Source organism: Phasianus colchicus, chromosome 1, assembly GCF_987193195.1.
Source record: "Phasianus colchicus chromosome 1, bPhaCol1.hap1.1, whole genome shotgun sequence".
Taxonomy (NCBI): domain Eukaryota; kingdom Metazoa; phylum Chordata; class Aves; order Galliformes; family Phasianidae; genus Phasianus; species Phasianus colchicus.
The window spans coordinates 7327755-7345848 of NC_143436.1; the positions used below are offsets into that span (position 1 = coordinate 7327755).

The 18094-nt window shown below is 38.3% G+C and overlaps 1 protein-coding gene across 10 annotated transcripts in view; it reads right to left on the minus strand.

The window, feature by feature from the left end:
• The window catches only part of UPF2 (UPF2 regulator of nonsense mediated mRNA decay), a 62269-nt gene extending 44194 nt beyond the window's left edge, over window positions 1–18075 (minus strand). For 2 of the 10 annotated variants that reach the window (XM_090134669.1, XM_031609944.2), the window contains exons 1-6: window positions 15396–15530; window positions 12325–12704; window positions 10532–11311; window positions 6296–6456; window positions 5170–5367; window positions 3253–3405 (exon numbers count right to left, since the gene is read on the minus strand). In XM_090134669.1, coding sequence (XP_089990795.1) covers window positions 3253–3405; window positions 5170–5367; window positions 6296–6456; window positions 10532–11311; window positions 12325–12704; window positions 15396–15425 — 1702 coding nt within the window. In that variant the 5' untranslated portion in view covers window positions 15426–15530. Of the gene's footprint in view, window positions 1–1733; window positions 1797–3252; window positions 3406–5169; window positions 5368–6295; window positions 6457–10531; window positions 11312–12324; window positions 12705–15395; window positions 16648–17003; window positions 17587–17633; window positions 17696–17781; window positions 17894–17937 lie in introns of those variants that run through there. The other 8 variants (XM_090134662.1, XM_090134660.1, XM_090134661.1 and 5 more) reach the window with 8 other exon arrangements.
• Window positions 18076–18094: the final 19 nt, after the last annotated feature.

The window sequence follows — 18094 nt, forward strand, 5'->3', positions numbered from 1 at the left end:
CTGTCTCCATGATGAGATGGAAGCTGATGACATTGTCTCTTCTCTTCCTCAGGCAATTAGAAATTGGAAGAACAAGACAGAAGGGTTCACTAAAAGAAGGAAAAAAAAAGTTCCAGATGCTCAGCCAAGAGGACCTTGAAGCTTTACATACTTAATAAAACACTGACTCTCTCATCACTCACATACTCAACTTCTACTAGCAATTTAGAAAAAAAAAGAAACATTTTTCCATCTAGATATTTACAGAATATTCCTTCCTGTCTCCTTCAAATGCTCTTTTATCTTCCCCTTCCTACTGCTGTTTGTTGCCTCATTTCTATTTTCTGTTCAAACTGACTCGGCTGTTGAAATAAAATAAAAACTATATCTTAACCAATTCAGTCACTTCTCAAGGAAATCTTTCAGAAGGCCCTTACGATCACATTCAATTTCCACACTTCCCAATTATCTCTCTTCTTCCACTAGTCCTCTCTCCCACTGGAAGACTACAAGTATTCTTATGTTGTATTTCTATATTTCTTTCTCCTTGCAGTAAATACCCTAAGTGAAAAGGATCCTTCATAATACTTGAAATGCATTTGTGACTTAAGACTGGAAAAATCAAGAATTCGACAGTGGCAGGAAATGAAAAGACTAGGGCTCCTTTCTCTGAGATAAATAACTATGTGAACTATGCAATTAAAGCAAAAACAAAAAAACTTCAGCTCTTGCTTCTCCCTTTGATCCTCTTGAGTTGCATTCTCACCTTCATGTTTCAAAATGCATTCATTCTTTTATAGAAATCACAGGAAATAACAATGTGTAACAACTGACATTAGAGTATTTTTAATAGTTTATCTGGGTGCAGATCAAATCACATAGCAAGATCATCATAGAGATTGAGAAAAAGCTTCTTTGTTTTTAAACACCTTTGCATTTAACCAAAATTTCATGGAATCCTGCAATTTTCAGGGACTAGAACTAACCAATTATGAGTAGACACTGTGGAATTACTAAAGTCCTTCTCCTGCAATGGCTGGTGCTAAGCAATCATCAGTATCAACAGCTATTTGTCTTCCCCTCTCCCCACATACATACTTTCTGAGAAAGCCCTGGCTCCCTGATAATAAACAATTTATTTGTACAAACTATAGCTCTAAGAGTGTCCGTGTCTAAAAACTCCATTCTGCCTGAAAGTTTTGTCTATTTTGTGTAGTATCATCCAGACAGTGTGAATTACTGAAATGTATGCAGTGCTACCATTCTATGAGATGAACATCTGTAACAAATATGGTCATAAGGAAGCAATCACATTTAGCTGATATGAACCAATACAAATTGCTGGCCCTCCCTCTATGCAGAACACAGTTACAATGTTCAACACTCCTGTTGAATCAAGGCCTCATTAAAGAATGTATTCAGAAATGTAGACTCAAGTCATTCAATTCCACAAAACACTTTAATGAGAGCGTGCATGCATATATTATTTCTGCTCTTCTAATAGGAGCTTTACCAGCTCTCTAAATAGTGTAGCAAGTAACATCATGGAGTGTTAACACATCTTCTTTCCATTGCTGGCTAACCTTACAAAAATGATGCTAGATATATATACGTTAACATCAGACTCCCCCTGCTCCCAATATCCTTGATGGCTTCCACCCTGGCCATTCCTCTCTCAACACCTTTGTCTCCATTCACGCAGCTCCATTTTTCCCCATTTTCTCTTCTCTTTTAAAAACAACCTGAAAACTCACTTCTTTCAGCTTGTTTTCCGTCACTACTGTCAGCTCCGGTGCTATCTGCTCCCTCTCTCTTGCCTGAGCATATTGAAAATAAGAAAATTAAGATTCACTCAAAGTTAACATAACAGAGAAATAAAATATGTTACCTGAAATCCTGATTAATCATCCTCTTCAACTAACAATGTAAATTTTCCTCTTACAAGTTGTATCTCAAATTTTACTGACTACGGACTCAAACTTTGAAGAAATAAGTGAAGAAATATGCATTGCAATGCTGTGAAGGATGCTATACCAAGACAAACGTGCTTGGAAAACACACATTTTGAAGAAAAGCCTTGTCTCCCTTGTATTTGGGCATAGAAAAAAAGACTGAAGAGATGCTCCAGCCACCAGAAAGAGATGCAGAAGCAGTACAAGACACGTATCCACTCACTGGACTGTTTGCCTTATTTACCCTATTTTCTCCTTCATTTTTTTCCTCTCTAATTTAGCTTATTTTATTTAGCTAACTATTCCTTCCGCCAATAAAACCCACACTCCCAGATTATCACAACTAGAGCTATGTTTCTTCATCTTTAGACCACTTATTTAAGATACAGCTATACCTCTTTTTATGCTGGCACCCTCTTTTTATAATGGAAGTTCTATCTCAGCCAAGAATACTGTTTTTTTTATTTATTATTATTTTAAATAGTATTATAATACAGTGGTTTCATTCGCTACTGGCCTTCCACAAAACACTAATAATAACTTACTGCAAACAAAAATGCATGAAAATAATTCAGTAAGTATTAAAATTTAAAGCTATATTTTATGGCTTAAGGACACCTAATCTCAAACCCAAGTGATTTTTATTCTCAAGAAAGGCTGTTAAAAAAAAAAAAAAACAACATCTACCAATTCACTCAATGAAAACATGCAAGTTTAAATTTTCAAGAGTTGGTAGCACCAGGTGTATAAAACTAAGAGCATCAGAATTCCAGACAGACAGACACAATCACTGTTTCTTTTATGTTTTAAGTAAAATAACACTTACAGGCTGCTCACATCTCACGTTTCTTTATCTGCCTATTCACTGAGTATTTTTGACCTATCTAGCAGGCTATGACCAACCTAGAATGAGTTGCTCTCCTTTTAATTCCAAGATACCATCTAGGTGTATCTACCTTTTAGACAGCAAGAACCAAGCTCCTTGCTGTTTTGTTTGAAATGTTTGACCAGGCATTAACAACCCACTGTCCTGACAGTTTATTAGAACTTAAGATCTTAACCAGCTTAATGAGCTGATCATGTGATTAACCAGAAGAACAAAATGGAAAGGAAAACTGATTCCAAACAAGGTATGGCTTAGGAAAAAAAAAAAAAGGGAAATTTTATCCAGAATGATATCAATTTTCTTTCAAAAAAAAAGGCTACTCTAGGGCTGTTATGTCATTTTCTTTTTCTTTTTTTTTTTTTTTAAACTTGTGAGGTTTCATAAACAAGTTAGGAAACAACAAAGAACTCCCAACCCCAGTTCTTTTCTTTTTACCTTGTTCATCAAGAAGCTTTTTTGTAAGATCTTCAGCTTCATCTCCACAGTCCAGTTCCAGTGGGTCATCATTAATATCCAGGTTCTCCAGCTCCAACTCCAAATCCTCACTCCCAGGAGCTGCTTCCTTATTATCTTTGGTATCTTTTGAATCTAATTAAGAGTTAAGTAGAAGTACTAAATCATTACATACATGCAATCATGATTAGAATATGAAGACTTGCACTGCTAAACTTATGTCTCTCTAGCAATGCCTTTTTACCTTATTTCCTTTCAACAAGTCTCCCTAATTTTTGAGCCCACACTCCCACCTGCTAGCAGAGCTTCATCCATACATGCATCCTTCATACAGCTTTATCCATACGCCTGGAAACTACAATTATTTAGCCAGACAAGGTTCTATTATGCATTGCCAGCAGTTTTTACTTCTTTCATTAGCTCTCAACTATACTTAAAACTTCACTGGATGATATGCAGATGTTCAAACACAATAAAAATGTTTAGAAAATCAGCAATTTAAGTCTGGAAGTGTTTGAAACAGGTTGCGAAGTAAAACTGCATGCTGGAAGGGTCAGACACAATGATCCAAATGAATGAATACATCACAAATGTTAATTAAAAACAGACATTTAAAGGTAGAAATTTACCTTAACAACACATTCTTTATATGTTAACTGATAGCCAAATGGACATAAGAAATTGAAGTATTTTATACAGATCTACAAATGTAATAAAAAATGAATGCAAAAGGTACAGCTGGTGGAGGATACTTAAAAAATGGATGTGCTATGCAGAAGATCTAATATGAATCCCATTTCTCCTTGGGATAAAAAAATATTATGAATTTCTAGATGAAGATTCAGAAAATAGCTAGCATTTTTCTTGGACAATAAAGCTGGTCCAACACAGAGCATTGTAAACTACAGCCTACAATCTTCTGCTATCTTCCTGAAGACCTCATTCAGGAATCATTTGAATTCTTTTTTCTTTGGTGATGTGTAGTTATTTTTATGTAAATAACCGTAATAAAGGATTTTTTTTTTTTTTTTAACAAACATTGCAAGCATCATATAGAAATAGCTGAGTTATGAAACAGGTAACCTATTTTGAATCAGACTAATTCACTTTTGAATAGACCTCAAGGATTTTTTTTTTTTCCAGTTGTCTCCAAATTCCCTTTAGACAAAGCCTCCAATCTCCCCTGGGCAACCTGCTCCAATGCTTAATTCCTCTCAAAGGGAAACTTCAGAATTTAGAAATTATAATGAAGGCTCTGAGCTAGGAAGTTGAAATTCTGTTCTGACCCAACACGGGAGCACATATCAGAAAACTACCAAGTTCATGTATTTGTTCATCTTCTAAATGCTCTAACAGTGGTCTTATTCAAACATGCATCTTCTGTCATGTTTTGAGTCAGCGATGACAAATGTCACTTTTAACCCATTATAACAAAGACAGATCAATGCCTGGCTGTGAACTCGGGTCCTATCAGATGATTCTTCATCCATCCTTAAAATCTACTGGACTTTTATGATGAGATGGCCATAACTAACAATCTAGTGAAAACAGAGTGAACAATACCATCTCTCAAAGAAGGTAAACTACTAAGTTTCCCCACAAAGAAGGTAGCATTAATTGACACTGTTCAGTCACCAATTATTTTCAATTTATAATTCCATTAACATTGAATTGCATTTACTTTTTTTCCCCTCAAATGCCACTGAGGTAATCCCTATCCCCACATACATGACACCCTAAAAACTCATCCAAACCTGTGTATTGTTCTGATGACCACAAATTATTTTATTACAGGCTCGCCACCTGCATTAATTTTTCTTATCTGTCAGAAAAGATATATTAAAAACAAACAAAGAAAAAGCAGATAAACAAAAAACTGATTATGTTTAAGCATTCTACCTCTTGATTCATCTTTGCTGGAATCCTTACTTTGAGAACACTTTTCATTATCTTTAAACAAAATTGCTGGCACAAAAGCCTTCAAGTCAATGAGATTCTCATAGAAGTTTCTAGCATCCTCATCTTCCCAGATACCCCCTTCCAGGTCATATTCTCCAGGCTTTCCTGGTGTGAAAATATCAATGCCAGGTCCATGTTCTGCAGAAATGCAAAACCATAATAAAATTATTTATGCATATTTCTCACCTTAATAAGGAAGGAGACATCTTCAAAATTAAAAAATATACATACTTTCAGAAACACGTTAGCCTGCTCATCATTGCCATTATTTTCTCATAAATGTAACACTGTATACTTTAAGTTAACTTGTAGTAATCTAATCTGAATATCAGATATTTCAATACGCAATCTTAATGTTTTGAATTTGGCATTCATAGAAAAACAGGCAATATCAAGTAGAGGCAATAGACACATTATGTCCTGCATGATGAACTATACCCAGTAGAATTTAAAGAACAGAAGGTTACAAAGCATAATGAAAGCAAAGCACTCATAAAATACAGCATTTTAAAGCTCAAGATCACTTCAGTTGGAAGGTACACTCATACCAACAATAGTTCTGAATCTAAATTCTGAAATAAGGCATTGACTAGCTTTGCAAATGAAATACTGTACTTCTAAGGAGGTCAAAGAAGCACCTAGTGACTTACCTGGTGTAACAGTACATTGTTACGCATAACATCATGACAAAACACATCTCAAATTCATTTTAGAACAATATTGGTTTATAAAATATGTAGTTATTTAAATATTAAGAAGGCATTACATTAAATGGAATATTTCTGAATCTCCATTTATTCCAATACCACCTGAAACAGTCTAAAGATATATTACCTCAAACACTGTGACTACACAGCATATATATTATGGTTACAGTTGCATGTTAGGTTTAATTACTTAAATAAGTAACACTATTATTCGTTCCTTGATATCTTTAAGGGGAGAGAGGGGGAATAAATCAAAATAAATGAATGAAAAGAGCACATCAGTAAGAAGGTTTAGCCAACTACTCCCACATCCAAACCAACTCCAGCATCCTGTTTACTTGCTTTAGATGATTGCCTACCCTCAGGTGTTGGTTTGTCCTGGGGAAGGTCAGGCATATTTTCATCCAGGATATCAGCTAGAGACTGAGAATTTGCCAACAGTTTCTGATAAGACATCGCAAATTCCTCATATTGCTTATGTCGATCTTCACTCAGTTCACCCTTGGAGTGAAGAATGCGCCTACAAAGATCAAAGACACAGTGAGACAACTTTCTTTCTTAAAACATATTTGAGCTACGCTGAATCACTACCAATTTCTCTAGCAACATTAATCTTCCCTCTGCGGGGATTGCACATATACAGGAAACATTTGGGCAATGCTCTCCAACATCCCCCTGCCCCCCAAAAGCTATACTGGTTTAACGAGTTCAATATAACCAAATGTAGCATAGTCACAGAAGCTCCACTTTCCAAAGAAAACAGCTGACAGAAAAAAAACAAAACAACATAATCCTTGGTTTGTTTTTTTTTTTTTTTCCAAGCATGATTATCCTGTCATACTTTGCACTAGGAACTCTTGTAATAAAATACAACATTCAGCTAACACAGAAGTTGGATAAAAGCTGCTGTACATCTGTAGCTGTACAATTCCCTGCTGTTCCAATGATTCATTGGAGGACCATTGCCAGGAGGCTCAAAAACAGTAGTGCATTAAAACAAGCTGAGTTATTTCAAGGCTGTCAGTCCAAGCTGAGAGTAGTTACATCTGCTTTTTTTCCCCCTTGTTCTTTAATTTCTTTCATAAGTAGTACTCAAGCTAATTTTAAAACCGAGAACTGGTTTCAAAAGCAGCTTGTGTTTGTAAGACTATAAGCACTGCTTGCAATCTTTTCTGCTTATAAACTTATTTTTCTTACCAATCTAAATACAGTTAATACCCAACAATTCAATCAACTCGACACCTTGTACCAGTTTAAATATGGTCACACTTTTTTAAAAACAGAGTAGACAGTGCAGTTCAAAACTGTTACTCATTTTCTTTTCTTTAAAGAGCATTCCATTTAAGTATTAACTTTATACATGTCTGTCCCTTTCTGTTCCACGTGAGTAGTGCATAAAATAAACAAAACCTCACAGTTTCTACCTGACAAAGACAGAGGAAGTTCTTCACTCAGAGGGTGGTGAAGCACTGGAACAGGTTGCCCAAGGAGGCTGTGGATGCCCCATCCCTGCAGGCATTCAAGGCCAGGCTGGATGTGGCTCTGGGCAGCCTGGTTTGGTGGCTGGTGACCCAGCACACAGCAGGAGGATTGAAACTACATGATCATTATGGTCCTTTCCAACCCAGGCCATTCCATGATTCTACATTCCCTACAAAAATGTGCTATTCAGAATGCGTTGAGACCACAAAAATCTCACTTGTTTTCTGATAGGTGTTTTAGATTGACATCACTCTGCAAAATCATACACCACTTTCCAGGGATGCAAATTATGGATTTATTTCTCATTTTAGAAAGAAAGCTTTGCCTGTACTTGGAAAGCATTCCCTTCTGACTGCTCTGATTCACTTTAATTCCTGATTTTAAGAAATGGAGGTAACCTAAAGTTATCTATTACTTTGGAAAACATCAAAATCTGATGTTAATGTTATAGAGGTTCACAAAGTAAAATGCAACTTTTTTTTCCCACAGCAACTTTAGTAACTATCAGCCAGTTACCATATGTTCATTTATTAGTTATTTATTATTAGCAAAAAGTACACTTCTGATTTTGGTAGAGTATTACACAATTTCTGAAGTCTCATGTCAAAAATAACTATTTAGAGCAGTGCCCCTACAGAAGCTAGAAATTTCAAGTGTCCCAGACTTTAAACAAGCAATCTCAAGAAACTTCAGTAGTTTGAACCAAAAATACATAACACTGCAATCTCTGCTAGTGCTAAGCTTGCCACAGAGGACTGATGATTAAATTATCATCAGGCTTTTCTTAAGCTGATAAACACACAAATCAACCACATTCTTGCCAACACACACCACGGTTACAGTTTAAAGGTTCTCCAATAGTCTGAGCAATATAAATTCAGGAATATCAATACTGGCATTTATGTTTTACTAGTACCTTGGGACTAAAAAGTCATTTTTTTTACACAGGACATTCACAGGACAAGAAAATTTATTTTGCTCACTTGAATCAAAACATAATTTAGGTATTTTGATAGAGAGCAAAAGGCATTAATGCTAGCAAAAGTTGTATTTCTTGTTCCTCTCACACAGGCACACCTAAAGAACATGCACTACTAAGCTTCAGTTTGTGTTAAATTCAAGCTAAAGTGTGCCAAGTAATCTTTCAACAGCACAATTAGTTTTTGCATCAACAAATACAAATGAACAATACAGCATAGGACACTTAATCTTACTTTAGAACTCTTCAGAATTTTGCAGAGTACCACAGATTAAGTTCATCAGATCTTCTGTTTAAGCTAAGCATGTTTTTAAAAGTTTAAAGGAGTTTCTTCCATGCTTAACCACTTCTGAGAACTCACACTAGAATCTGGCAATCCACTAACTCCCTTCCAATAAAAGAGCCTGCACAGGCTTTGCTACGAGCTCAGCCATGCAATCAGATGATCAAGTTCTACTGTCCAAGTGTAGCTCAAAACAGTTTTCCTAATTGTCCATCTGCAGACATCCTTGTGTGTGCAGAAACCTTGCTTCAGCCAAATGCTGTGGCAGGTTATGAATTTGTTGAAGCATACAATAACATGTTAATTCATAATTAATTCAAGCAGTCAGTCTGTCCAGCTCAAGTTATCTCACAACAGCAGTCATTCTCCTGACACAGATGAATATGGGACACATTTACCTGGAATAATTATCACCAACTAAACATACAACAGGAAACAGCTCAATTCCATTTCACTCCACTACTTCTGGAGTAACGGCTGAAATAAACGCCGTTGAAACCCAATCAATTTTGTTGCTAACAAACCCACAGAGGACTGCTGTTTTTTTTTTTCCTCTCAATAAGATTATTGACTTTAAATATATGTATATATTTTTATATATGTATTTAAAAATATATAAAAATAAAACGATACACACAGTCTTCTGAATTGGAAGGGACCCTTAACGGTCATCTAGTCCACAAACAACCACAATCCTCTTTCAGAAATTCAGTTGATGAATATTTCTCTTGTATTCAGACTTCTTACCAACCAAATCTCTGTTCTTTACCTCACAGCCTCACAAGTAAAATTGAGCAGAAAAGTTTTTCACGTCTCATTTCTGATAAATTTACTTCCCAACTTTTATTAAGCAGCTACAATCAACACTTAAAACTACAGATAAATGTAATTATTATCATCTGGTGATAAATGATACTTCTTCATACCCTTCCACCGAAACAAAGCTTTGTGCTTAACCTCACAGGATAATTCAGATGCAAAAAGGTCACTATTCCAATCTCCTGCTCAGTGCAAGACCAATGATGAGATCAGACTGGGTTGCTCAGGGCTCTCTCTATCCAGTTTTTTTAATTCAAATTCACAAATAAACAGTTTACTTTAGGTTCACCCTAAGAATGACAATTCAGGATGCTTGTTGTTGTTTTTCTAAACAAATTTATGGTAGAAATAAAGTTATTCAGAACTTAAAAGGTCTATGTATTAATTCTTCAATATTAACATTTCACATATATGTTAAAAAAGGATTTGAATCTAATTGTCTATACTTTTAAGCATCTGCTTATACAAAAATTGTAAACAATGAAGTTTAGAGGGTACTATTTTATTCCAATCTTATTTTTTGTCCATACTCACTACCATTGGCAACATTGGTACGCTAAAAGAAATGTAAATGAGCCAAAAACATTGCGGCATATGCTCTGTTAGATAGGTGTGGGTGGAAAGGGAGAAATCAGATTATGTCAACTGGAAAAGGCAGTACCAGCTGGTAAATAAGCAAGACACTCAAGCTGCTATGGAAGCATCACCAAAATAATTGAGTTAAGAGAATTAAAGTTCAAAGGCAACCTGCACTGTCTTTAAAGATTCTTGAGGAATCTGAGTTTTTAGCTCTTTTTTTGTTTTGCTTTGTTTTGTCTTATTGACGTTCTTTTTTAAGTATTCAGAGAAAGCTTGGAACTTTTTTTTAGCTTGGTTGGATTATTTGATATGTTTTTAGGCACACCACAGAATACACATCTCCTACACACCTCCAACAAGACTCTTTTGGTGACAAATACTGCAACAAATCTAGGCATTTCAAAACCAAACTATTGTTTCCTCCATAAACAAAAAGCAACATTTAAATGTCACCTGTTTTGTCTTTCAATATTTTGTAGCTCCCTGTGGTCCCTTTTCAGGTGTTTGGTCAAAGACGTAAAGTATTCCTTCAATAAATTCTGGAAGGGCTGTTGTTTCTCTGGACTAATTATCTCACTAGGAGGAAAGCTCAAGTTAAACTTCTCTGCAACAGTTTTTACTTTCCTTGGTACCAAACCAGCAATGTCATCTCCACAGTGCCGACAAAAGCTGATCACCACAGAAACATGAGTGTGGGATTCTCGATCAGCGTTAATAATATTTTTAAGTTGCTCATAGATTAAAGACAAACCTTCCTTGTCAGTGAAAATCCCAACTATAGTCAATTCTGCAATGAAACGCAGATCAGTTCTTAGCTTTGTAATGTTGGGAGTCTTCTCTTCTTTCCTTGCTTCAAAATGCTTTTTCCAAGCCTGAAGCAATGAAGGGGCAAAATCAGCATAGCGCTGGTGAAAGAGAGAACACAAGTGCACAGCGCAGTTCACATCTGATATTTTCAGTTTGGCTTCCACAATAGAAGCTACTGCTTCTGCAATGTATTTGCTTAAATTCAGGCTATTAAAATCGTGGGACAAGGAGTCCCTTTGTTGCTCTGTAATGGTTTTTAGCTTCTTAACAAAAGCTGTGTTCTTCTTCAGACTGGAGTCTAATCTGCTGAAGAAGTTTTCCTCAGGGCGATTGTCTGGTGCATTCTGGTTTTTGCTGCGAAGCTCCTTCCTTGCCTGATGGCGCTCCCAAGCCTCCTGATGCAACTGGTGTGCTTCCTCTTTTTCTCTAGGAAAAGAAAAAGAAGTGATTACTGTTACAGCACCTTACGCCCACATTAACGGGTCAAAGAAAGTCAGTTTGAAATCCAGTAGTGCTGAACAGTATTAAAAGACTATTTTCTAGTATTTAACAAGTTAATCCTAGAACGCTAAAGCATCTGCTTGATAAACCACTGCTTGAATTTATTGCTCTAAAAAGCAAGTCCCATTTGTTACAACACTGAATTTCTCACGTTCTTCTATGCAGAACATCTTAATCCCACCAGACTTGCAAAATATAAGCACGAAACTTCATTTACTCCAGACTGAGATTAAGTTATTACAGAAGAGGACAGCAACCTTTTAAGAAGTTACTGCATTAGAGCTAAGGGAAATCTATTCCCAAACCACTGAAGTTAAGGAAAATTTTAAACAGCTGAATTACATCTGCCCCAGCTAGAATTTGGCAATGACACTGTTCTCCATCTTCAGAAGTGACATACTTGATATACAAGAATGTCCAGAATCTTGGCTTTACTGTCCTAGAGATGCTATCTTCAACACTGTAACACCCTTTGATATCATACTAAAAAAATATTGTCTTGGTAAGATTACATATTGAAGTGATGCGTTATGTTCTGTGTTTGCCATCCATATATCAATTAACTATGATCAGTGCAAAGCAATTACAGCCACTGCTCACAGCAGATTTGCTCTGTGGACTCGCTAATATTGTGCTTCCAATTTTACAACACTAACATTTCTCTGTCTCAAAATAAATTGTGCTTCTTCATCATCAATCTGTGCTTCACACGATTATCATACGGAAAACAGCACCAAAACCCCATCCTAAAGTAACAGAGGTTAAGAGATGAAAAGTCAAAATAACATAAAAATTGGTATTCTCACCCAAGCACATGTAATTTGTAGGACTACACACAACTTATTAACTCAAACTGTTCATCTTCTATAATTCTGCCCACAGTCCTCACAGCAGGACTACAGCATTTGGCACAATTAAAATATTTAAGTACAACTTACTTCAGCTGAGCAGCTGCTTCTTCTTGTTGACGTTTAACTTCCTCCTCTTGTTTCTTTTTCTCTTCCTCTTCATGTTTCTTTTTTTCTTCCTCTTCTTTCTTCTTTTGCTCTTCTTCTGCCTTCACTTTATCCTCTTCCTTTTTCTTCCTCTCTTTGTCTTCTTTTTTTCTTTTATCCTCATCCAGTTTTTTCTTTTTATCTTCAGGAATCTTTACAGTCTCTCTCTTTACCCCAACTTTGACATCATCTTTTGGCTTCTCCCTGGTGCTCACCGGTCGCCTTTCAACAAATTCTTTTTCTTTATTATTTAGCAGAGATTCTTTTTCATCCATATTTGCTGACTTTTTGCGCTCAGCTGGCATTGTCTTACCCAGGCAAGTCTGCAGAATCACAGGAAAATAAATATTGTTAACCTGCATTTGACATATTAAAGTCACTTTCACAGCCCACCCATACTCAATTCTTAACTGATCAGAACAGAGATTTGACATACATTTGTCAGAACTAAGGAACGGATCTAATGACAGATAAAAAGTAATCTTTCCATTACAGCATTCCAAGTCATAAAGCTAAGCTCATGATAAAATAATTTGGATGATTTCCACGTTTAAGTTATTACAATGATATTCTGAACAAATTGTGAAGTCGTTCTCAGCAGAAATTGTGAAGTAAAAGCATTTGAAATTTTTGCAACCTGACAAATGTGTAATTTTAGTTCATAAACAGAAATTCATCTGAAAAAAAAAATATCCAAGACCAATGAAAGTGAATTACAGCAACTTAAAGCTAAAAATATTTGATTCATCCGCATGCACCTCTATCCTACTGAGATCACTACATGTCATCTAAGCATACTCCCTCTTCTAATACAGGATCACAGGACAACACAGTTTTGACCTGAAAAGGTCCAACGTCCTGCTCAAAGCAGGATGAGTTCTGAGGTCAGACAAGACTGCTTTGGGCTTTCCCAGTGCAGTTCTAAAAACCACCAAGGAAGGAGATTGCACAGCAATAGTGGACAATCTGCTCCACTGCTTTACTGCCATCATGGTGAAAAGCATCATCTCATTCCCAACCCTCCCAAGATGTTGCCAATCACTAGGAGCATTCTTCCACACAGCACAAGTAGCAGCTGGAAGAATGCTGTGCTGAATAAGGTGCATGCACAAGCCTCCCTGCCAGCAGAACAAACATAAAAAACAGAAAGGCTGTAATCAGCGAGAATTATCAAAGGCTCCAAACCATGACTCTACCCAACTGACTTTTTTTTTCCTCCCATATGACTTGTAAGAGCTTCATCATCTTCAGGGTTTTCAGCCCTTTATGCCTTAGTTCTATTTGGTGAAGGGAGAAAAAAGACAACATATATTCAACAAGAAAGGACTCACAGAATAGTTATGACTTGAAAGACTTTGGATGTCACCTATTTCAAGTTCTTGCTAAAAAAGGGGTCAAGATTAGGAACTTGCCCCATAAAGTTTTGAGTATCACCAAGGACGGAGATATGACAGCCCCACTGCGTCCTTGCTCCAGCAACTGAATATTCAGTATTGAAAAAAAACTCCACATATTATCCTTGAATTCAGTATGCCCCAACTTGTGCCCATTTGTTCTCATTCCTATCCATGCACAGCTCCGAAGAGAACCTGGCTCCATCTTCTCTGTACTGTCACACTAGGTAGCTGCAGATAGTAACTAGACCTCCCCTTCTCTTCTTACAGATGAAGAGACTGTTCCCTTTGCCTTCAGCCTCCTAAAGATCCTGGTAGTTGTCTATCATCCAGTACAGCAATGACTTTATTGGAATAGAGAACCCTATACTGGAGCTGGTACCCAGATGTGATCTTGCAAGTACCAAATACAGAGGAAAAAACTTTGAAGCTGCTGGCTTGTTACTACAGTCCAGAACACTGCTGGTCTTACTACAACAGTATTCTGCTGACTTGCATCTAGTATCAGGTAGGGCCAGACAGCGTTGAAACATTCAAAAGAAACAGGTAAGCCTTATTTACCTCACACTAAATTCATAACTTACAAAAAAAAATGTATTTTATATCAATCATAAGCTATATCTCACTCTCGTTCATGATGTTTAGCTTCAATGCACTGATAAATTGTGAACCTTTAAACTTCAGATCTAAGAGCACTGCAAGGCTTATAGCAAAATGCTTGCATGTTAGAAGAGCCTGAGTCCTAGCTCTACAAATATTTATTCACCATTTTTTATTTGTATATGCTTTAATGCAAATATAGATAGAAGTGATGGACCACACTGCACGTGGGATCTCCTAAAAAAGCTTCACTTTTATTAGTAGTGCCTGTTTGATTCCCACTTACCACTTTTTGCCTTTCTACATTTCAATTAGACCAGATGATGAAAATATGCTGGATTCACATATTCTGTGCATCTACTCAACAAAACGGGATAACAAGGCACATCTCAGGCCAATTAGGAGTGCTTCCAATATCCTTTTCGACTATTCTGAAAGATAGTTATAACTAAGACATCACACTAAAGAAAGTTTATTTCTTACTAAGTAGCCCACATTCCCTGCCCCCACAGTGAACCACAACACAAGAGATCCATATATTGGCATTCTCATGTGGAACACCTGCATTTTTTCAGATGTTTGCAAGTGTCTTACGAAGAGAAGACCTAGCTGCAAAATTTGACAGTGTTCACATATAAGCAGTGACATGTTAGTGGTAAAGAAACTATTGGGGCCTCTTGGAAAGCAGCTGGCAACAGCATCAGCGAAGAGATGTTTCTGATGCTGTTCTGTGGAAGTGAGACCAATCAAATCAGCACAGCCTACACAACTACTAGCAAATCTGGCACCCTAATGCATGTCTACAACCAAAAGGTTTCACAGCTCAGCAACTCTGAACTACTTGGATTTCAAAAAGCTGACAAACATCAACTTAAAACAGCATTATTATGAAATCAGTACTTAACACACACACACAAAAAAAAAAGCAAATAACTAAGCAGCACTCAGAACTCCTTCAAGTTCTGGGTTAGGACTAATTTCCCATCTCTTTACACCACTTAAATGGGTCCTGTTCCTTACAGACTCATCTGGGAGGTGGGAGTCCTGCATTCATTTCACATTCAGCAGTGTTAAGTCCATTAATCTTTCTGCACTGTGAATCCATGCTGTTAGTTCCAATAGTTGCAAACAGCAGTTTAGCTGCCTTTATCACCACTGAAAAAAAGTGGGAGGAAGGGAGGTTTTCAGTACTTAAACATTGCTGTAACATATTACAAGCAAGATTACATCTGGTGCCACATTGCACGAAGACTCCCCAGTAATTATATTAAAACATTTTCCCACCAGGAAAGTTACTCACAAAGATCCAGTTTGCTTGTATAAAAGCAAGACAAAAAGATGTGATAAAAGGGATGGAACACTATGATTTCACAAGGCAACATTATCTACTTTCCACACCCCCACACCCTGTAAACCCAGTACCAAACAATTAGTTTATAACAGATTACTGATCTATGCCACAGGAGATACAACACTGCTCACTATCTACCATATTTGTACTGGCAGCTCATTTATGCCCTACCACCAATTTATTAAAGGAGGCAGCAAAGCGTGGTGGCTTCCACCTTTACACAGACTGATTCACTGGTCAGCTTGCATGGGCCAGCCAACAACACAAGCAGAACAGAAGTGCCCACAGAGCATATGCTATATAGCCATTCTCTCCTGAGAAGGTTAGTTTCAGTCTTTTTTTCCCCCTCACCTACTGGTTATTATAAGATCTGTAGACAGTTTTATACCTTCAAAACATCTAAATTGGATGAAACTGGTTCACTAAAAATGGGAAATGGAGAAAAATGGTAACAGGTAGAGAAGGCCTGCCTTGGTCTCGTTCCCACATGAAGTTAGGTTGCAAGGTAGGGTCCAGGTAAACAGAATGGTAAGGAAGCATTAAGATACACATTAACAGAACTTCTATTTTGTATCTAATGCTTACGTGAATGCACTAGTGGAAAGGCAGATAATGACAAGAGCTTCATAAGCTGACAGAAGGAATTAGTGCTCGTTGCTGGCAATCAGAAAGGACAAGACACACAGGAGACAATGGGTCCATAAGCTTTTGGTCTTTCAGCAATATATTTCCAAAATGATATCTGAACTCTCTGAAACGCTTCTTATTTCCAACACTTAAAGGTGCTGCTTTTCCCAGAGAATACCATTGAACTCTTTCACTACTTAAACCACCTTAACTCATTTTAATTTTCTCTTTTAAAATCGTAGCTGAATTTCTACTTAGTTTTTTTTTTTTTCATACTAACTTCAGTATTTGAGACATTTATGGAATGGGGTTCACAATACTCCAGGCTCAGAAACTTTACTTTAAAAAAAAGTCCTTGAAATACAAAGGTAACATTTATGACGAAGCATCTATGTAAATACTTAATCTTAAGGAAATAAAAGATTCATAGAAGTTATTCAGCATCACTAATCTAGCCACCATTCAGAACAGAAGGATAAACTTCACCACCTTGGCCTGATATGCTAAATACTCACAAACCAACAAAGCTCTGTTGTTACAGACTGCAGTACCAGAATCTCAATCCTTACAAACACAGCTTTGGCTGGGGGGGAGAAGGGGAGGAGAACGCACAAACTTTACAACTTTACTAATTAACTACAGTGATTTACCTCACATATTTTGCATATTGGTACTACAATTTCAACTGGTCACATCAGCAGTCCTTTATGCAGGTGCTTTGTTAGGTAAGGGAAATGAAGAACAAAGACAGGAAGTCCCACTTCTGACACTTTGGAAAACTCAAAGAGCAAAAGACAAACTTCATCAAAAAGCACATCACCAAAAAAAAAAAATAAAAATCAAAAGTCTCGGGGAACGTGAATTGCAATTAAAGTTTCTCTTAACTTTAAGTTAGGGACATACGAAAACACGATGGCTCGTCAGAGAAAAATCAGCCTAGGCACCACAAGTTTCTGACAAACGAGATGCGGAGCTCTACAGGAAATCAGAGCCACAGAACGGCGGGGCGGGGGGAAAGGGGAGCGATACGACAGGACTGCAGAGCCAGGCGGGCAGTTTTACTTTCGATTCCACGCCTCAGAGCTGTCAGAGCTGCAGGAACACCCCTTCCTCTGAGGCCTGAAGGTAGAGATAAGGAGCCAAGCACTTCTCAGCTAACGACCCTCCCCTCCCTCCGGGCCGCTCCTAACCGCGCACGCAGGCCCTCCAGCCGCCTTCCCACAAGCCTGAAGGAGCCGCCGCCGCACTCAACAGCTCCGCACCCAGCCCTTCCTCCTCACCCCCCACGCCGGGCCTCCACAGGCCTCTCCCTCAGCCTCCTCGCGGCTCCCGCGCCCTCCGGCCCCGTTCCCTCCCTCCTCACGTAGAGCGGCACCGCTCCACCCTCCGGGCCGCCCGCCGCCCCGCGGCGCCCCGCCCGAGGCCCGCTACCTGCGCCCGGTGCAGGCATCGGCCCGGCCGCCCGGGGAGCGCCGCCTCCTCCGCCCGCCACCGCCCCCTCCCGCCGCTCGAGGTCCCCTCGCTCCGCTCCCCTCACGCCGCCCCGCCGCGCTCCCTGCCGGGCAGACCGCCGCGCTGCCTGACCGAAAGCGCCGCTCAATGCGAGCTCGCTCCGCGCTCCTCCCGACGCTCAGACGAGAAAGGACGGGCGGCGAGGCCGAGCCGCGCCGCTGCGGAGATCTCGGATGGTTCGGCGAACCGCGCATCCCGAAAGGCGGGAGTCAGGCGGCGCGGCGGGCAG